Below are 21128 nucleotides of genomic sequence, written 5' to 3'. Positions count from 1 at the left end.
GTGGCAGGAGTAAACAGAAGACTAAGAGCCCCTATCCTGTTTGCTAGCCCAAATTGAAGGGCTCTCTGAGTTTGAGTATCATTTTTTCTTCTTCTTTCTTTTTTTTTTTCTTTTTTTTTTTTTTTTTTTTGACAGGCAGAGTGGACATGAGAGACAGAGACAGAGAGAAAGGTCTTCCTTTGCCGTTGGTTCACCCTCCAATGGCCACCGAGGCCTGTGCGCTGCAGCCGGCGCACTGCGCTGATCCGAAGCCAGGAGCAGGTGCTTCTGGTCTCCCATGCGGGTGCAGGGCCCGAGCACCTGGGCCATCCTCCACTGCCTTCCCAGGCCACAGAAGAGAGCTGGCCTGGAAGAGGGGCAACCGGGACAGAATCTGGCGCCCCGACCGGGACTAGAACCCAGTGTGCCGGCGCCTCAAGGCAGAGGATTAGCCTAGTGAGCCGCAGCGCCGGCCCTGAGTATCATTTTCAAACTTTTCTAAGTTGTCTTCTGGGCTCTCAGATTCCTATTGAGTGAGGTGTCCCAAACTAGACCTGGACATACATAGGTCCTGCTCCCATTTCTCCTATTTGGGAAACTGTCAAATGTATACTATCTACTCCTGTATGGCCATGTACATACATATGGCTTTATAAACACACTGATGTGGGTTGGCCAGATGCTTAAGATACTCAAGGACTTACATCGGTGTGGTCATCCTGCTGTCCCGATTGTGCTGTTTATGGTTTAATTGAGAGGTACTCCCTCTCATCCCATGGAAGGAGTACCAACAGCCTTTGTGCCTCTAGTTACAGATTTACATACAACTCGGGGACCTGGCAACAGCTGTTACAGCATAGGCCATGTTGGAGTATGTTGAGGGCAAGATTTCCACTGGCTGGGGTAGTCTGGAACTGAGATGCAGGAGCAGAGAAGCCGATCTTCGAGTCACACAGTGACAGCACAGGTTGGGGTACCTCTGGCTTCCATCTGGGGAAGTGTGCTGAATATAACTGGCAGATGACGTTGGTCTGACAGACTGTCAGAATGCACCTGTACCTCACTATACTCTATGAATCCTCTCTTTCCCGTTGTCTGGGTCCTGAGTTTTGGGTCTCCCGTCTGGGATCATCAAGAGTGACAAACTCAAAAGGTGACAGGGTTTGTTGGAAAGGTCAATCAACATGTGAAACAAATAGGTACAAATGGGAGGAATGTGGTTACCAAAGGGTACTTGGACCCTGGCCAAATGAGGTTGCTTGACTTGCCTCACCTCCAGCCAGATGTGCGGTTCCTTCTACCACATCTTTTCCTTTGAGATTTTCAAGAAAAGCTCAAAACTTAAATGTCTCTAATGGTATTTCCTTATTGTAAATAGAACTACTTGAAGTTAATAAAAAGCCAACAAAACATATGTGAGGAATCAGTCCCCAGTCCCATGCATTTCATATTTTAGAATCTTGACTATTACAGGTCACCTTCACTCTTCCTAAGGCAAGTTCCACCAAGAGGCCTTGGGTACTCTCAAGCCCCCAGTAGTCTGCAGATTGGGCTGGAAAGAAACTACCTTTAGTGATTCAGCTTGATTTACATGCTCAGTAGCTACCTTGGTCATATATCTCCTTGCAGGAGGAAAATACAAGATAGACAAAACTCATGATGCTTTCCCGCCCAGCTCTAACCAGAATGCCTTGAGGGTCCCTCACAGGCTCAAATGTTACTCAAACCCTAAGACCAGGCATTTGTACTTACAGCCTAGTGCACTGAATAACTTTTGTAGGACTTATTTTTTAAATGTGTACAAAAATTAAGCTAGGACTTTACTTAAAGCCATTGTCTACACAGTTCTTTCATTTACAACCACTCGAAAATATCAGCAATTGGCTATCTTTTTAGATCCCAACCATATTTTTGCAACTCAAATTCCATCACTTATTGCATAGACTGTCAGCTGAGATAACAATGGAGTCAATTCTCACCTTTTAAATTCTAAGAAGGCTCTTATACTTAATGTGGAGATAGCCTTGTCAGTCTGGTCTTTTGATTTGAAAGAGGAAAGGGTTTCTTTGAGCTCCAAGAGGTCAAAGATCTGAAGGAAGGAGCTCTGTTGTATAGGCCATAACCGATAAAGTAAGAACACTGCGAAATACAAGAAGAGCCATTTCCCCATCCCATCTTAGGCAACTGTGCTGAGTGAAAGGGAAAAGAGAATGTTGTTAAGACTTGAGTTTCCCTGTGTTCTGTCTGGGCTGTACCCTGATAGGATTAGGGATTGGATAGTGGGGTAAGTATGTATATTCTGACTTTGTCTATAGACATTCCTACTGGGTAACTTCTTTGATACTCAGTTAAGCTACAGTGTGGCCGAATGATAAAATAGAATGCAGGTCTAGAGGAAGAGACTTGTAGGGTGGTTAGAGAGCAACCCAACCTTCTCAGTACAATGGACAAAAGGAGCAGAGAGATTGAGCAAAAGGAGAGTGTGTCTGCTGGAAGTTTGCACACATGCGAGTATACGTAGGCTTTTTGGGTGGATAGTAATGCCTAGATACATGGTAGACCGAGTAGCCAGGGACTAGAAAGAGACCCACTTATATCGCGGAGAATGCAGCTATGGCGTAAGAGTGTATAACTAGGTATGTGTTCACTGGTACCAGGTTGTCTCGCCATATCCCCACTGTGAAAAAGGAGAAAAAAAACCTCTGAAAGATATAGTTGAGAAAATTCTTACGTAGTTGAATTTACCTGAAATTGGCAAGATTAAATTTTCTCCTACTGAGTAGAACAGAGACTTGAAATTAAGTTCCATTACGGGAAAATGAAGGAAGTTCCATTCCTTATCCCTGAGTTTGTGGCCTGTGAAGATGCATCACCATTACACAAATATAAAATTTTCTATTTGAGCTGTTACCATTTGCAATGCATAATTTTGCCTGATGGTTAACTAATCCTTTAAGTCAACTTGAACATGTTTTACCCAAAGAGATAGAAAAATTTAGAAATTTTCTTGCCAAAGTTCAAAGATGACTTCTAATGAACATTTCAATCCAATGTTGTGATGCCCCATATTTCTGTTGAATGGTGAAGTATGTGTGATTCATTAAGCTCTCATTCATTATAAAAATAACTAGCAAATTATATTCTTTGAAAGTGAAATCATTATGAAAGTAATTTACAAAATACATTAAGTTCTTTCATGATATTTCTAAAGGAAAAGCTAAATAGTTTTAAACACATCAAGGTCATTATCATTTTAAAAATTTTAGATTTTAGTGTGAGAGTTAAGAGTTCTTGCATAAACATTTTAACGTGGTCATACTTTGCACAGCACAAACTACTTGTTACATTTGCCAGAAAGAATCATGGCTCAAACATGTTTTCATCAGAGGACAAAATAAAGATGAATTCTAGTTTCTTAAATGCTGTGTTCAAATGTTCTTTTCCTCTCAAATTTGTGTAAGCCTGCCTTGTCCCTTAGAGACCATAACAAGATCCTTCATCTCTTCAATTTTTGTATTAAATCATCACTTCTAAATTGTAAAAGCGACATGGAAGCCAGGCAGCATGCTACAAGTTTAAAATAAGTTGTTTAACTCTCTATGGGATTTAAAAATCGGTTATCTACTTAAAGTAGAAGTCAGAGCAGATTTAGTGTCCTTCTATGCTACACAGACTCACAATACTGTTCATTACCACGAACATGTCGGTACATGTTTGTTTCCCAGGAAAAATAGAGCCCTATTCATTATTCATAGAGTTCCTCCTGTACAGTAAAGACATTCATTCTCTAATGGCTCTATGACTAGGGTGTTGTGAAGCCCAAAGATGTTATTTTTGGAAGATAGTTTACCAATTAAAAGCAAACAGTACTGGATTGCTTTATAATGTTATCAACATTGATTGGCTATGATTGCAAATGGACATCAGGAGAAAGAGGAAGGCATACAGCCGCCCGTTTCTCTGCTTCAGACACCTCCTGGGAAACACATCATTAGTCGAGGGAACTTCCAACTTACAAGCTCAGACTTTTTTTTCCCCTCCAACTAACTTAAAAACATACTAGTTTTACTCTCTCACAACCATTTAATTATTTCCCCTGGAAATGTAATAAAATGTGCAAAGTTAATACAGAAGCAAGTGTTGGACATGATTGCCTGGAAGTGAGTTCAGGCTACCAAGACAAATAGGACCATGTTCTCCAAGAGAAAAAACAAGGCAGTTTTGTGTGAAACTAGTCTACTTCCTTTGTGTGTCACTGATAAAGAATGGAGAATTTTGGCCATAGATATTTTATGTAAATTCAGTAAAACTAAGCATAGATTTTGACTTAACCTATCTTGATCTAGTTCTTTTATTGTCTTCTTAAATAGGGATATAAAGTATTACCTGTTCATTTTGGTAAGTAGGCTGTCAATGTAATGACTTTTTTCCTTAGATTTCACTGATCTCAAATGTGACAATGTGGGCTTACTGTAGTTATACAATAGAAAATTGCTCGATGTTAAAGACAGATGTACAACTTTGAATTTTTGGAAATCCAAAGATTCCTTGAAAAATTAGCATTGACAGAATATGCCATAAGATCTGTCTGGCCATGTTCTGAAGTTGGTGTCCTAACTTGGGAGAGTTAGAGTGATGATAAAGTTGTGGAAATAAGTGCATCTTATATACTTGTATATTCATGCCAGCCATGAAAGATTATTAACATTGTCTTTGAAACTAGTCTGAGATATTCATTATTAAAAAATCTGTTACCTTCTAGATGTCAGTCTGCCATCTTTAAGTGAAATCACTAAATTACATGATCATAATATTTATTGAAGAATGAAGTAAAACTTATCAGTGAGGTTGTTGGTATGTCATTGGGTAGACACTACTGACCTGGTTCCATTAAAACTTTGAGGTTGCTATTTGAAGATTTGGTTGTTTAAACCAGACTATTGGGGCCAGTGCTTTGTTGTAGCAGGTGAGGCCATCGCCTGCAGCATCAGTATCCCATATGGGCACCAGTTCGAGTCTCTGCTACTCTACATCCCATCCAGCTCTCTGCTCTCTCCTGGGAGAGTAGTGGAGGATGGCCCAAGTCCTTGGGCCCCGTACCTGCATGGGAGACTCTCTCTCTGCCTGCCTCTGCCTCTCTCTGCCTCTGCCTCTCTGCAAATCTGCCTTACAAATAAATGAATAAATCTTTTTTTCTTAATAATTTTTTTTGAAAGTCAGTTACATAGAGAGAAAGAGGTTCTCCATCAGCTGATTCACTGTCCAATTGACTGCAACCGGCTCCCATTTGGGTACAGGGGCCCAAGGACTTGGGCAATCCTCCACTGCTTTCCCAGGCCACAGCAGAATGCCAGATCAGAAGTGGAGCAGCCGGGACTCAAACCGGCACCAACATGGAATGCCTGCAGGTGGCGGGCCCTTAAGACTTATTTATTTGGAAGTCAGAATGCTTCCATCTGCCGGTTCACTCTACAAATGGCTGCAATGGCTGAGGCTGGGCCAGGTTGAAGCCAGATGCTTCTTCTAGGTTTCTCAAGTGGGTGGCAGGGACACAAGTGTTTGAGCAATCTTCCACTGCTTTTCCCTGGCCATAAACAGGGAACTGGATTGAAAGTGAGGCAGCTGGGACTTGGACACTCTATATGATATGCTGGTATCACAGGAAGTGGCCTTACCTGGTATGCCACAATGCTGGCCCCAGGTAAGTTTTATTGACTTGTGTATTACCAGTAGATAAAGCAGAATCCATTTTAAATGTTCACATTTTTTTCTTGCTAATATCTGTTCATTTCCAATAAAGTTGAATAAAATATTATAACTTGAGTTATTCCCAAATTAAAAGCTTTGAATACATTGATTATTTTAGACTACTTGGATTGCTTCTCATTAAAAGTAATTTCATATCAATATACGGTCATGAATAACAAGACTTAATCACATTAGGATTTTAAATTTTCATGTTCTAATCAGTCCAAACATTTCTGTAATTTAAGGAACATTTTTGGGGTTTTGTTTTCATTCTCTCATTTTCTATAGCGATATTAGGTTAAAAGATACCTTAATGAGAAAATTACTTATCTTCTTTAGGGTAGGAATCTTCTGAGCTGAAGTTCTGTTGGAAATAGTTTAAAAAGTAGAGGCCTGTATGTAGCAAAATAGTTGATAATTAAAATATTTTATGGATCCTCCATTAACAAAAACCAAGTCTGTTATACTGCTTATTTAATGTTGAAATAATTGACAGATAATTAACCCAGGACCTTTATAGTCTGAAATAAATTATTTCCAGGAGTAACTGTTCCACTGATGAAAGGTAGCAACAAGTGAGGAGCTAGTCCCTACCAAAGAAGCCTGTGTTGTCAACCACTTGCCTTAATAATGTCATTGTTTCTGGTGCCAGATGATCTGAAAACTATGCAAAGATCCATTCATCTTTAACAAAAGCAAAGGACCCAAAGTAGTAACTGCCAAGATGTATGGTTCCAATAATGGAGGTATGTCAAATTACTGCTTAGCCACAGTCATCTCTCATAACAATATCTGAATTTATAACAAGTAAGGCAAGTTTAAATGATCTCCTTTTATGAACTACAAAAATGTAAGTTTATTCATCTGCAAAGATTTTCCTTTGTGTCACTCTTTTATGTTTACATATCTGATTTGGAAATACTTCAAAAGCACGTAAGCTTTAAATGATGACATTGTCCAAGGCGCTTATTAATACTGCGAGACACTAAATAAAAATGAAACTCTGCCTTATGCAATAAACTTTCCTAATGATATAAAAAATCACTTGATGAGTACTACACTTGCTAAGATAGTTCCAAGACCTAGAACAGTCTTAACACCAACTTTTGAAAGTAAATATTTTGTAACATAAGATTTAAATGTACTTAATTACCTAAGATGTCTTTCTAGGCTAAAATTCCACTTAGAATCAATGGGAAGTAAAGTAAAGTATAAATATTAAAAATCAAAAATAGCACATCATCATGATGCCTTAACATATTTTGTTTATACCTTTTTCAGGACTGCTAGCAGTATTTCAAAACTTAATAGTGCTTAAGAACATATGAAATACTTGTTTCTTGCATGTATGAAAACTGCACATAACTAAAGAATTAGAGCTCTTTCAATTCTCTTGGCTAAACCCTGTCATAACTATTAGGCAAATATCTGATTAAGTAGGTCACATGACTCCCTTCTCTGATGCCAAATAGCTTTGGCTTCAGACTCTTAGAAGAATATTGCAGGCAAGAAGAATCTGTTGTCCCTTGGTGTTTGGTTTTCCCCCAAGAGATCATTAGCAACCCAGCTGGTTCTCAACTACCCTGGAGATATAATTTTAATTGGTTTAGTGTTAGTACTAGGTATACTCTTACTGCTCAATAAAAGTTAAAGAAACGATTAGCATTTGGTTGCTTATATGCAGTAAAAGGAAAATAAAACTTTATTTTCATCATTTCTGGTCATTGTTCACCTAAGTTTACCTTTTTCTTTCTTTGTAACTCAGCAACCTTCCCATTATCCAAGTACCTGGCAGAGCTACTGCTGTTAAATTTCTGACAGCTTTTTCATTACAGGCCCTGCTTTTCAAGAGGCAGGTTAACTAAGCAATTTTGATTTGTGCCAAGCTGAGATGTGGAATAGACACTTGAAGTCCATTCTCTTGTTTTCATAAGATTTCATTTGAACTTATTTGTTCTACTTTGATACAAGAAATACAAAGAGAAAGCTAAAATCATTCACTTTCTCATTCACAAGCCAGTACAACTGCACAAATGAACAGTAAATTCTATAATTGTCTTTAACTCAGTTTTTTCAAATTAGCAATACGATTCAGAAAACTGTTAACAGCCATTTGCTAGACATGAGATAAGAGACCTTTTAACTTTGTGAAACATAATGTAGATATGTTATGTTCCTGTTAGAAATATGACTCATTTCAAAACAGTATTTTTATCAAAAAAACTATAGAAAAGATAAAAAATTTGGATAAGAAAAATTGTAAACCAACCTACCAAGTAAGATCACGCTGAACTTCAATTCTTATGTCCAGTCTCTCATTCTCCCAGAAGTCCTGGGAGCTTCTTCTGGAAAGCTCCCCTACTGATACCTTCAGCCCCCTCCACATCCAGTCACCATACAGTCAGTTATACCTGATATTTCCACACACTTTCCATTCATCTCACATACTATTCCATGTGGTCTGGCATCTTACCTAATCACTTTACAAAAATGTTTCTCCGGAAGTTTATCACCAGCCAAGTACCATTTTCTCGAGCTTCTTTGTCTTTGATATTCACTACACTTTGTTTCATGTTTGAAAATCTCCTAACTTGGATCCTATAATGCTTCCTAATTTTTGTTCTCCTTGTATGTTTGCAACTGTTCCTTAAATTCAAATCATCCTGTCTTTCCTATAGTTTGCATGCATTTTTATTGTTTTCACTTGTAAAACTGCAGAATAACCAAGTGATGGTGGCATGAACTATGGGATATTCATTGACTATTTATTGAAAAATCCAGAATTTGGCAGTAGTAGGGGTGGTTGACCCAAATAGGAAATGAAGGATCTAGCATCCATGCTTCCGTTATGTCATTCTCATTTGCGTAGCAGTATCTTGTTTCCTAGTCCTAACATGGTCATCTTGCTCTAAGAAGGAAGGAGATTAAAGCCAGATATCTCTCTTCCTTTAATCAAGGAGGAAAAAAATGTTTCTCAGAAGTCTTCTCTTGAATTGCATTGACCAGAAATGGGTCTTACACTCACCCTGACACCATTCGATGGAAAGGGTAAATGATGGGCCAAACTGACTTGACCAGTTGCTTTGTATCCCTTGGTTGTGTCTGGGGACCACTGTATTTACAATCAGCCATGAAATAGCAACGGAGTTGAGAGAATGACTGAAGAAAACATGACTGATGGCTGCTTTACTTGCCTGTCAACTATAGGTACTCAAGTCTAAGATTTTTTTCTCAAAGTCTGAAATTCCATTCATCGTATGCCCTCAATGGGTTGCAGAAAACCAGCTGAGATGTCAATGTGCTACATAAGCAAGTCTTGCCTGAATGAACATATCCCTTGGAGGGGTGACTCATTCACTCCACCCTGCCCTCCCATCCCTTAATGGAGAAATAGGCCTGAAATCAAACTGGTAAGAGCCCTGGGCTGTCCCGTCTTCCTGTCCCTTGTCTGCCCAGTTGACACCCACTGGTGGCTTCTAGGGCACTGAGGAGTGAATGCGCCTAGGGCTGGAGCGTGGTTCCAAGTTGGGTTTGTGACTCTTCTGCTCCCCCGCCCCTGCCCCCAAAGCTTCAAGCAAGTCTTGTCTGAATGAACATATCCTATTTCCCCAATGAGACACAATCATAATCTAGTAATTCTTATGAGGTGAATCATGCACCAAATCATGCTAATTCTATCTTCAAAATGTATCTTCATCCCCCCCCCCCATCTTCCTATTCTGAAATCTTTGATGGTAACCGTGTTACACATATCTCCCACCTACCTTTCACATCTATTTGTTTGCTTCGTCTTACAGGATGCTCTTCAATATTCTAACTTTTCTCCTAGATACAGTATAAATGCTATAGCTGGAGCTCAAGGCCTTCAGATAACCTTTCTTTTTCAACCAAAAGCCTTTTGAGGACTCTGCTGTTCACTAAGGCCTTGTCTGGGAAACTCTAACATTCCATGCTCATTCCAACACATTGTCTAGGCGCCTGCTCTTGCCCTTAGCTGGAATGTTTGACCTTGTCTCTTCAAACAGTGCTACATTACCCAACAAGTGGAATGAGTTGGAGTAAAACAGTTACCTAATTCTTTGGTCTGACTAAAGTTCACACACCTACCCTAAGCTGTTTGAACCCCCAATGGGATTAAACAAATCTTTGTGCTTGATTGAATTAGTGATTCTTTGCATATGCTAGCCTTGCCACAAATCCTGAGGTCCTATATAAGTATAGGAAGCCTGTATAATACTCTACTACTCTATAACTGTATTGAATATATATTAAATATGTAATGATTAGTTGAATTTCAGATAATTTTAAGCCACATACATCATACTTTTACTGGTTCTCCTTCCACCTCAGATACCCTTTTTATTGAATAATCTGCTATATGCTGCCAAGTCATGTTGAATTGCAATGAGTCCTGGTATGAGAAAAAGGATAGAATATGTGGGTATCACTCACTTTCTCTGGACTGTGTGATACCTCCTACTGACTGATAGAAACAAGTTTGGAAGCCTTGTTGTCAAATATCAAAATGTCGTGCCTTCACTACACCAAGTCCTGATCCTTTTTCTACGAAGATTACATTTTTGTTATCTTAATTTTGGACTCTGAGGAAAGTAAGTTCAGTGGTTTAAGAAAGACCTGCCTATTAGAACAAATATCAAGAGGGCAAAAGTGATGCTTAAACTAGAAGTTTTGTTTATAGGAAGAAATGTTTAGGTCTCCAGTTTCACTCTGAGTTATGGCACTGGAAGGAAAAAAAACTACCCTGTAAATATGAGAGCATTTTTACAGCATTTCTAAGCTTCACTGAGGCTGGATATTGAACTTGGGAGTTTCTGGTGAGCAGAAGAGGATGGAGTGATTAAAGAAGAGATACCTAACAGCTTATAATGAAGATCCCTGCGATGGTAGTGACCACTAGAGTGTTTCAAATGTCAGGAGTCTTTCTTATTAATAGCACTATCAGAAAAGCATCTTCATGTGTCAGCTTACAGGAGAGTGCCACACACTGGGTGGTGTTCTACAGTAACTTCTGAATAATATGTTGACCTAATATACATATGGACACAAAAGTCAGTAATTATTAGTAGCATTAATTTTGACTTGGTTTCAAATAAACCACCTTAGTAGTTGCAGGGTTCAACATCTCTTTCTGCTCTTCAAGTTATTCCAGTGTGCCCACAGGCATAAGAAAATTAATGGAAATTAGTCAAGCCCCAATTAACACTACTCTCCCATGTCAAAGAACCTCAGTGTGAATGAGAAGATGGGAAGAAGGAAATGGTTTGATTCCCTGATTGGAAGAAAATATTTTCTGATACCTGCCAGCATCTAGTGGGAGAGAAGACATCCTTTCTCTCCAGTGTCTCCTTCCATGTACCCCTTCTCTTGTCCTCTCATTGCACCTGCGTACTGCTGCTGCTTTGCTTTCCTGTTCACACCCTAAGCAAAATGATTTCTAAGCCAAGATTTTGGAGTATTTGAAGTGAAAGGGAGTGGAAGTGTTGAATTGAGAATAGGGGAATAAAAGAAAAACCTTATGGTGTCTAATGTGTACAAACTATCTGAATTGAAAAAATACATAAATCTAAACAGGAGTTGGACAATTAGGGCGCTGGTTGTTCTCTGCTGTCTAAGACCCGTGGTCTCCCTTGATTTTTAGTCTGGCTTTGTATTCCAGTAGGTCAAGAGCAACAATTGGAATTGCGTCGTCCTTAGCTGCCACAAAAATACAGTTCAACAGCATACGTTAATGACTTGGAGATACTTTGCCTTTCTAGACTGCGTGTTTACAGCCTTAAAGGTGGCATTTTGGATCCTTATAAAGGAAGGGAAGTGAATGAGAAAACCGGAACGTTTCCCTTTTTCCCCCCTCCTAGGGTACAAGGATCCAGTCCAGGTTTTGCCTCCGACTCGGCCTCTGAATTTCGGCTGTGCAATGTGTAGCACGTTTCTCTCTCCCCTCCTTTCTCCTTCCCTCCTGCCTCCTGTGTCTGTCTCCGGGATTTCTCTCTTCCTATTTCAGAAGCACTCTCACAGGCTCCCTCAGTCTGTGTGAGGCTGAGGTTTCCCCTGGATCCCGTACATCCCCAACACATACCTCCACTCGCATCCATCCCGGAGACCCGCGCGCGCGCGCACACACACACACACACACACACACACGCCTGCCTGTGCGCCTCCCTCCCGGAGGGCCGGCGCGCGTTCCCACCTTCACTGCACACTCCGCCAGCCCTGCTCCCAGAGCTCCCGGATTCTCGGAACTCGGATCGCAGCTCCGAACCCCAGTGGTGGATTTTTATAAACGTTTCTCCCTCCCCCTCCCCCCTTCTTCTTTTTTATTGCACCCATTCTGGTCTGGGGGGCTACCGGAACAAGGCGGCTGCTCCCCCAGCCAGCCCTGGTTGGCTTGCCATCCTCCATCAGGCTTATAAAAGTTTGCTGAGCGCAGTCCAGAGGGCTGCGCTGCTCGTCCCCTCGGCCGGCGGAAGGGGGTGACGCTGGGCAGCGGCAAGGAGCGCGCTGCTGGCTCTGGCGGGCTTTCGGCTGGAGGGGCGAGGTGAAGAGCGCACGGGCCGTGGGCTTTGCGGAGCTGGATTTGCGTGTTGCACCATGCCGTCTTGCATCGGAGCTGTGATCCTTCCCCTGTCGGGGCTGCTGCTGTCCCTCCCAGCCGGGGCGGATGTGAAGGCTCGGAGCTGCAGCGAGGTCCGCCAGGCGTACGGTGCCAAGGGATTCAGTCTGGCGGACACCCCCTACCAGGAGATCGCAGGTAAGCGCGGCCTGAGCCGGCTGCAGCCCAGGGCGACCACAAGTCCTCCTGCCTGGCTGCCGGGCGCCCTGTTGCTGAGTTGGTGCTCACTTTCCGCGAGGGCTCTCTGGGGACCCCGCGCTAGGCGCTGGATGCTCTTGAGGCTTCTCCGGCAGGGGAAGGTGTGCGTCTCGGCCGCCTCATTGTGCGCGCACGCGGGAGCACCCTCTGTGCCTCCTCGCTGCGCCCTTCTGCCTCTCTTGTGGGTCCTAGCCGGGGAGCCCGGGAGCCGCTCGGGTGGCTGCGGGGTGAAGGCAGATCGCCGAGCAGGGCGCCCACCCTGCGCTTCTCGCTCGGGCAAACTTGTAAGAACTGCGACCGCAGTTTGCCTAGCGCCACAGTCTGAGCGGCGCCTTCTCCGCGCCCGCCCTCGCGCCGGCGGGGGCAGTGGAGAGACGCGGAGGGCTCCCCCAGCCCGGGCTCCACTCTCCGTGTCCTTTGGCGAGGCAGGGCGCACCACGCTGGGACTGGGAGCAGGCTGAGCCCAGGGACCTGGCCAGAGCTCCTGCCTCCCGGCTTTTTTGGGTGGGTAGGGTAGAGGGGATCGTTTCAAACACTGCTGGTTTCAGATTTGGGGCCGGCTTTCCCCTCTTGTTTCCTCCCCAACTCGGTTGGTCACTGGTGGTGCTGGAGACATCCCCGGCGCTACGCCGGGTCCTGAGCGCTGCCTCCCTTGCCCGCAGGCTCCAGATGCTGAGCCAACTCCAGAGGGTGGCTCGGTGGGGATTCGGCCAGGGGGGGTTCTCCTGCATGCCCCTGGCGTTCTCCACTGAGAGTCCCCACCCACCCACCCCTTTCTCGCGCCAGTGCGTGTCTTGCTGCGTCTCCAACTTGCACAGCAGCCCGGGTGCGTGTTTTCCGGCTCTTAGCTCCAACCGACTCCGAGCTGCTCTGGGGCTCTGAATGAAACGTGTCGGGCAGAGATAAGCCTTTGGCTGCGAGAGAGCAGAACTGAGCGAGGCCGGGAGATGCTGCGAGTGCGCGGGCTGCTCAAACCCGGTGGATGAAGTCCTCAGTGACCTCGGGTCCGAAAGGCGAAGCGCTGTTTCCGTCAGCCTATCTCTGTTTTGCCGGAGAACCGGGCCAGGGATCAAAAGGCGTTTTGTAGATCCCTGAAAACCTCCCAGCTCTGATACATTGTGGAGCCGCTACTTTTTATCCTGCTGGGTCTCTAAGTGCTAGAAATGAGAGTTTTTCCTTAGACTGAAATGAACACATTTACATAAGTTTGGGCATTGCCCCATAAAGCATGCAAAGATGACGCCAGCAGCGCTGTACGGATGGGGGAGCCTTTTCCATTCAGAGCCAGATATCCCCTTCCCTCGGAGGGAGGAGAGGCAAAGCCTGCGTTGAATTACTAGAGGGCTTTACAATCCCCACCGTGTCTTCGCCCCTTTGCGGAACTCCTTAATTTGTTAATCAATGCACACAGAACCGCTGCCCCCTCTGCTCCTTAACTCTCTCCACCCCCTTTCCCTTTTGCCTGCTGTCATTTCATTCTTTTTAATTAATTGATAAGGATCAGCTTGGCTTTTTTTCCCCCCTCCTTTCCCAAATCTCAGGGATTGAACTTTTCAGAGGTTTGCAGTGTGGTTCACTTTTCTAGGAACTTTTTTGCCTCTAATCGGGGCTGTTTAAAACGGTATCTCTGAATACACAGATATTTCCCAACATGATTTCAGATAAGATATCTCTATGAAGAAAGCAGTTAAGCATTTTAAAATTGCTCAGTCTTCTGGAGCGGAGAGTAGGACTCCCCTGAGACTGGAGTTCATCCTTCACAAATCTCCTCAAAATCAAAGTGACGATTTTCTGTGCAAATGATTTCTGTAGTCACCCTTTACTTTGTTGGGAACATTCCCGGTAGTTAAGGTAAATCCTTGAGTAGATTTTTAACCACAGAGGGACTTGAGAGGTGGTTTCCCACCCCCACCTACAATCACAGTTCTTACTTATTACATATGGATTCCTAAAAATGCATGCCCTTTAGTTAAACTTGAGTACTTTCCAGGAGGAAGGACCCACTGTTAACTTTACCTTCTGCTTCGGTGGTGGTGGTTGGTGCTACCAGATATAATAAAAATACCGATCGCCAGGGAGTCAAAGCTATGTTGATTAGGAAAATAATGAATGAATGGGTAATTTGACTTTTAACGAAATATTTTTTTCAAAGCAGACTTGACTTAATGCTACAGTTAATTGGATTTACTGTTAGAATAATCACTTAGGAAATATATCCTGTTGTTAAATGAATGCACACTTTCTCTCCTCCCTTGTTCTCCACGCCATTTACATTTAATTACACGTCCAGGGAAGAATTTCTATGGTAGTTATCCTCTCCTTTTCATCCTTTGCCTTGTTTAGACATCTAATGGCTTGCTTGAGAAATGGCATGTGCCGCTAGTCTGCCAGAGAACATGAATTGTAGAGCGCTGTTGAGATTTGTGAGAACTGTTTCTAGTTGAGAGAGATTTGCAGGTAGCTTGCTTAGTAAAATAGCTGAGAACTGATAAGGACATTATGTTCCATCATGACATTATTATTTACTGAGAACTCAGAATGGTAAAATAGCATTGCCTGTTTCTTTTCTAGGATAAAGGAACTTCAAACCTAACAGATGAGGGACTGTGATAGGTGATATATAAAGTGATACACTCGGAGCGCTTGCAAAAGAGGAGGTCTTTAAGTGGCAGTCTGCCCCATGAATCCTCACTCGGTCCTGATTTTAAACCATTGCCGGCAGATCAGATAGATGCTATCCATCCTTGTTTGAAAGATCTCGGAAGAGTAGACTCTTGAGCCCTCTCCGCAATCCATTCTAATACTTAGTGATTCTTAGGGTATAGAAATGATTCCAGATATCTGGCCCACAGCCTTCATAGTATGCTTGCCTGTTTCCTCTTGATCTGTCTTCTGGGAAAATGTGGAAGTTCCTTGTTAGAATGATGATTCAGACCAGAGGTCGGTGTGGAATATTCCAGGCCTTCCTCAAGCATCAGGAGTACAGTATGGCCTCACCTTCCAATCAAACTCATGTTTGCTCTAAACTTCTACAGGAACTCCACAACTGAAAATAGTACCTTAAAAGCCAGAGAAGTTCAGAGAACATCTGATTCTTACAATTTTAATAATTTGGTTTATCTGAAAAAGAACAAAAGCATGAGATGTAGGGGTGGGGATGGATGGAGGGAGGGAGGTGGGAGAGGGGTAGCTGGTGAAAGATTTCATTCCCTGATACTCTCCAAATGCCTACAAAGGCTGTGGCTAAGCCAGGCCAGAGCCAGGAACTAGAATCACAATTCAGGCCTCCCTTGTAGGTGGCAGGAACCCAATTACTTGAGTCAGTTGTCGTCATGGGGCTTGCATAGGTATGGAGCTGGGGAAAGGAGCCAGAGCTGGATATTGTACTCCAGTGTGGGACTTTGGAGCCTTAACCATTAGGCTAAGTGCTCACTTTGACAGTGCTGTTTTAGGCTGCTTCTGCTACTGTTGTGTGCCTTGATCCTTCCTGGATTCATTAGTTATAATCCTTTGTAGTTAAAAGTGACTTACTGACCTGTGCAACCACAATTTTCATTACTGATCTAATGTAACTTAATAACTTTGAACATATAAAGTAGTACGGCCCCACACATCTATAAAGGTTACCTTTAAATCATTCTTGCTGAATCCTTCAAATAACTTAGTAGATACAAACATTATTCCTGTTTTGTAGATGGAAACAAGAACAACAGACTTAAATTGTCCGGGAATGACTGGACTAACAAGTGATGAGGCTGAAAGTCAAACCTGAACACTATGGCTCGAAAATCCATAGACCTAACCTGACCTTTAAAATCTGCCTTACATTAGTAAGCATTCAGCATCTATTAAATGAATTGTATGCAAATCAATTCTTCATCTTTTATATATGTAACCTGGTAGCATTAATTGCCATACGTATGCATGTATCCCCTTATAGATATTCATACTAAATACTTTTGTATTTGAAACAACTATGATTTCTCAATCAGAGTAAATTTGGATTTTATAGTCCTAGGAATTGACCATGGTATTGCCACTCAATTGTGTGTTTATGTATTTTCCTGGCCACTTCATAATGCAATTATATAAAACATGGTAACTCTAGTACATGTGGTGTCTTCTCTCAATGTACTAGACCTGTTAGATTATTGCTTTAGTCCAACAAAGTCTTTAAAAAATTACTCACGGAGGAGAGGGATGAGGAAAAAGAGACAGATTAGGAAAAATGACCACTGTTTGCAGGATTTGGTTTTCTCCCTTTTCTGTCACAGGTCTTTATTTTTTAGAGCTGACTTATAACTGGATATTAAGAAATAATTAAACTGTTCTCCAGTTATCAAGGATTTATCTCAAAATCTGTAGTAAAAGGATATTATTTTATACTTGTAGACTAGCTATTTTTTCCTCCTTTATTGTCTTCAAGGTTCAAAATATGATACCCTTTACTTGGCCTTGCCTGTCTTTAGAAAAAGCCACTCCACGCAGGTCCCCCAGTTGAATTAAGTAATTTAATACATTTGGCATTAATTACTTTTTTCAGTTTGCACATAAATATCACATTAACAAAAATGGAGAAACTATGCTAACTCTTAAGCTTTAACAGGCATATTAAACATCCTACTTTGGGATAAATTGTTTCATTTCCACTTATCTCTGATTCAAAGATTTATGACTTCCTTGCCCTCTGTTTAGTTAGCAGATATCTTCAAAAATCCTTCCAAAGAAGAGTGTAAGGTATAAATGAATTAATTGAACTTCAAATGTGTTTTTTTAATGATTCAGCAAGTCATAAATTTCTAAAAGAATTATATTAATTCCAGGTATCAAAGCAATCTAAAATCTGGGCTATTAGGAGTGCCACTTGTTAAACTCTTGATTTGGGAATTAATTTTAGAGAGATTCTTGCAAACAGAGTTATCTTAGCTGATTTAATTAGAGGATAAGATGTCATCATTGGGAACAAGGATTCATTTGAGTTGACTGATACTTTTTTTATAAAACATTTTTAACCACCTGTATCTGAATAGCTAGTGTAGGCCACTATCAAACTTGATTTAAAATCTACAGCATCATATTCTTTAAAATATTGTGGTACAGAGATTGTGCCATAATTTATGTAATAAAATGAATAGTGTTCTTTTAAAATTATGGGTGAAATTTATGAACACTTATAAAATACAAAATTATTTAGTACTCTTAAGCCAAAGTCACCTACATTCAGCTACTAGATTTGTATGGAAATTGACACTTTAGGTAAAAATTATAGTATAATTGTTAAAATGATTTTAACTGCATAATCTAAACTTATATTCAAACCCACAAAAGTAACATTATGAGATGGCTTTTTCCTCCTTTAAATCACAACTCTCAAAATACTTCTAGCAAGGCCAGCAAGGCGTGTTAGAGTTGCCTTGCCAGTATAAACAGCTATTTAATATTCCTTTCAACTTGGTGCTTATGTCCCTTTTAGGCCAAATTCTTCTCTGTTAAATTCTTTAGCTGGTACAGAATTTGACTTTAAATAGTCTCATAGCTTTATCCAAAATAATTCAGTTTTCAATGATTTTTGTGATACTGTTTGAACATGTTGACTTTCTGGGGTAGTATATGTATTTGTAAATAAGGGGACTCGGGGGGGGGGTAATTCTAATATCTAAGTTTTTAATGACCCATGGTTGAACATATTTTTAAACTAATATACTAGTTAATACCAAAGTAGAAATTCAATTCCACACTTACATATCATCCAGGTTTTTGAATATGTTAAGAACCTAGTCTCCCTCTTCTAGGCATTTTTCATTCATGTAGTAAAGATGTCTTGAATACCTACCCTGTGTCCATCTTTGTGCCTGGAGCTTGGCTGTAGAAGCCTGCAGTTCATTCACAATGAATGAATGAAGACCGTGATAAGTACACAACACTCAGGGCAACTGGTGCTCAAAAAGCACTTTATAGGAGCATTTCATCCCAAGAGACAGGGTCTTGGAAATACTTCCTTGAGGAGGAATAACTGGCTGGATCTTTGGGGAAGAGTAATGGCACATGAAGAAGAGTACTCCTATGTGTGGAAGTGCATTGGTTTCCTGTACGCAGAGGAGGATCCTTCCACAACATATGGAGGAAATAACCTGTACATGGAGAGGGGAGTGTGGGCAAGACTGAGGAGGCAGAGCCTGGAGGCCAGATTAATGACTTGTGTAAGTGAACCGATTATACCTCTTCATATTGGCTCCATGTTGTAGACTTTTTCATAACAGGCATGTCCACACACGTGTGTGGACACAAAAGCTCTCCAGGGCTAAACTCAAGTTTTTACATATCTGTTTCAAATATAGGACAAAGAAGCAGATTCTTAGTCCAATAGCAACTACCTGCCTTTGTCTACCATCTGCCAGCCATTTGTAAGACAAACTCGGGGGCTGTGGAAGGCTCCAAGCTTTGGAGGTCTTCTGTGTTGAGTGACATTACCTTAAAACACAGAATGGTTTTAGAACTGGGAGTTCTGAGATGCTCCTAGGAGTTCCCTTTAACTCCTGCCCTTTTGGTGATGGCCCCTCTATTAGCTGTGGAAGACCCCATGCCAAGAGGGATTTTACCTCCCAGGCAACCTGTCAAAAGTGCTTTCAAATTAAGCTGGCTATGTACCACTGCCACCTGGAGGTCATGTCTTCCCCTTGGCTGGCCATGCCATGCCTCAAGCTCAGACTCTGGCCTTTCACCTGAGAGTGGTAATAAGCCATTATAATCGGGATTGGCCATGGTTTTGAAATGTTACTTTGGTTGGTCTGTGGAGAATGGATTTGAGGGGACCAAAACAGATAGAGGAAAAGGTGGAGATGTTAGCTTCCACCTCTGTGATACCTGTGGAAATGAAAGGATTCTAGAAACACTTAGTAAAGTAGGTGCTACTAAAATGTTAATGATCACTCAAATTATTTAGCATCTGAATTGGGATGAACAGTGAATTGGGATGTTGTGTGTGTGATAGAGGGAGAAAATGAGATTGGAGAGAGATGAGATTAATAGAGAAATGTCTGGAAATGTTAATTGAATTCTCACAGCATTATGAATATTTTGGTTGTGTGTTTGTAAAATTTGTTCTCTATTTGAAAGAACACAGCGATAGAGATTTTCTGTCCGCCAACTCACTCCCCAAATGCCTACAGCTGAGACTGGGGCAGACTTAAGCTGGGAGCGAGGAGCTCCATCTCAAATGGGTTGCAGGAACCCAGATACTTGGGTCATCTTCTTCTGCCTTCCCAGATGTATCTGCACAAAGCCGGATGACAAGCAGAGTAGCCAAGGACTCCAACAGGCACTCCAGTATAGGATGCTAGTGTCATGATCAGTGGCCTAAACTGTGCCAAAGTGTTGGCTGGTCCTCTTCTGTGTGTGTTTCTGTGGAAATAAAACTCAATACCAGCTAGATACCTGTTAATAAGAGTGTGAAGACTGAGTGTTGGACTCAGCAGCTATCTCCTCTTAGGAGACTCACCTCTCATATCAGAGTGCCTGGGTTCAAGTCTCACCTCTGCTCCTAATTCCACTTTCCTACTGATGCATACCCTGGGAGGCAGCAGGTTTTAGCTCAGTCACATGATACTTAGGGAGTGAACTGGTGCATGAGAAAACTAGGTCTATCCCTCTCTGGTCCTGCCTTTCAAAATAATCTTAATATCAGTGTAAGAAAAAAGTTTCCCAAATAGGGTCAGATGAAATGTCCTCATAAATTATAAAACTATCAAAGTAGATGTAATTTGCTATGTCTGTTATGAAATTGAAAACAGTCATTTGTGCTGTGGCAGTACAAAAAAAATCCTAAAATTTCACCAAGATGGGAGAAATGATTAGATTATACATTCATTCTCTAAGTTTACAGAATATTGTATCAATGGTTTAAGTACCAAATATCATTATGGATTGTAATGACGGGAACCAAAGAATGAAACAACTACTTTGGCCTTGCTTTAAGAAGGCGACATTTAATTGGGACCTTCAAGAATGTGTAGCATTTGACAAAGGGCCACAAAAGAAGGCAGAGTTCAGGTTGGAGTTAAATGAGTGGAGAAAGGGAGCCAGGAAGAGCTTGTGAGAAATAATATTGACCAGAGGGTGGGGTTGGATTTTTGGAGGGCCTTGGAAATCCTGGGCGTTGAACTGCATGAAGTAGGTCATCCCCTAGGTCCTTGGCAGTCCAGTGAAAGTGCTGTTGTGCACTGGCCAAGCCCTGTAATGCAGATGCTTGAAAGAAGGGATGGTGAGAGGCCAGAGGGAGGGAGGCCAGGGAGGAGGCTCTTGTAGACACTTCAGCAGAGAGTGTTGAGTGGCCCGGAGGAGAGGAGCACAGAAAGGGCCATTGAGGTCATGTGAAAAGGAAGAAGCAAAGCTACAATGAGAGTTTTCATAAACTTGAATCTGCTCCTTAGAAGTTCCAGTAAAAGTGCAAAGGGGCTAGGCTGTTGAAACTCCTCTGAAATCATCTGTGTCCGCGAAGATACCTCTGGCAGCTGGTCATGGAACATCCTGAATCAACTGGCTTGCACAACCGCAGAAAGCTATCAAATCCCAT

General features: G+C 41.9%; 1 protein-coding gene across 4 annotated transcripts in view; it reads left to right on the top strand.

Moving 5' to 3' along the window:
- The window catches only part of GPC6 (glypican 6), a 1205004-nt gene that overhangs the window by 12737 nt on the left and 1171139 nt on the right, over positions 1-21128 (top strand). Inside the window, exon 1 of one of the 4 annotated variants that reach the window (XM_051850542.3) lies at positions 11702-12496. The exons of 2 other annotated variants lie outside the window; for them this stretch is intronic. In XM_051850542.3, the coding sequence (XP_051706502.1) occupies positions 12337-12496 (160 nt within the window). In that variant the 5' untranslated portion in view covers positions 11702-12336. Of the gene's footprint in view, positions 1-11701; positions 12497-21128 lie in introns of those variants that run through there. One more of the 4 variants, XM_002713000.6, reaches the window with a different exon arrangement.

This window comes from Oryctolagus cuniculus, chromosome 9, assembly GCF_051225735.1.
Source record: "Oryctolagus cuniculus isolate XC-2025 breed Fujian yellow rabbit chromosome 9, ASM5122573v1, whole genome shotgun sequence".
Lineage (NCBI taxonomy): Eukaryota > Metazoa > Chordata > Mammalia > Lagomorpha > Leporidae > Oryctolagus > Oryctolagus cuniculus.
The sequence above is the reverse complement of the archived record's forward strand: the minus strand, read 5'-3'. Positions and strand labels throughout refer to the sequence as shown.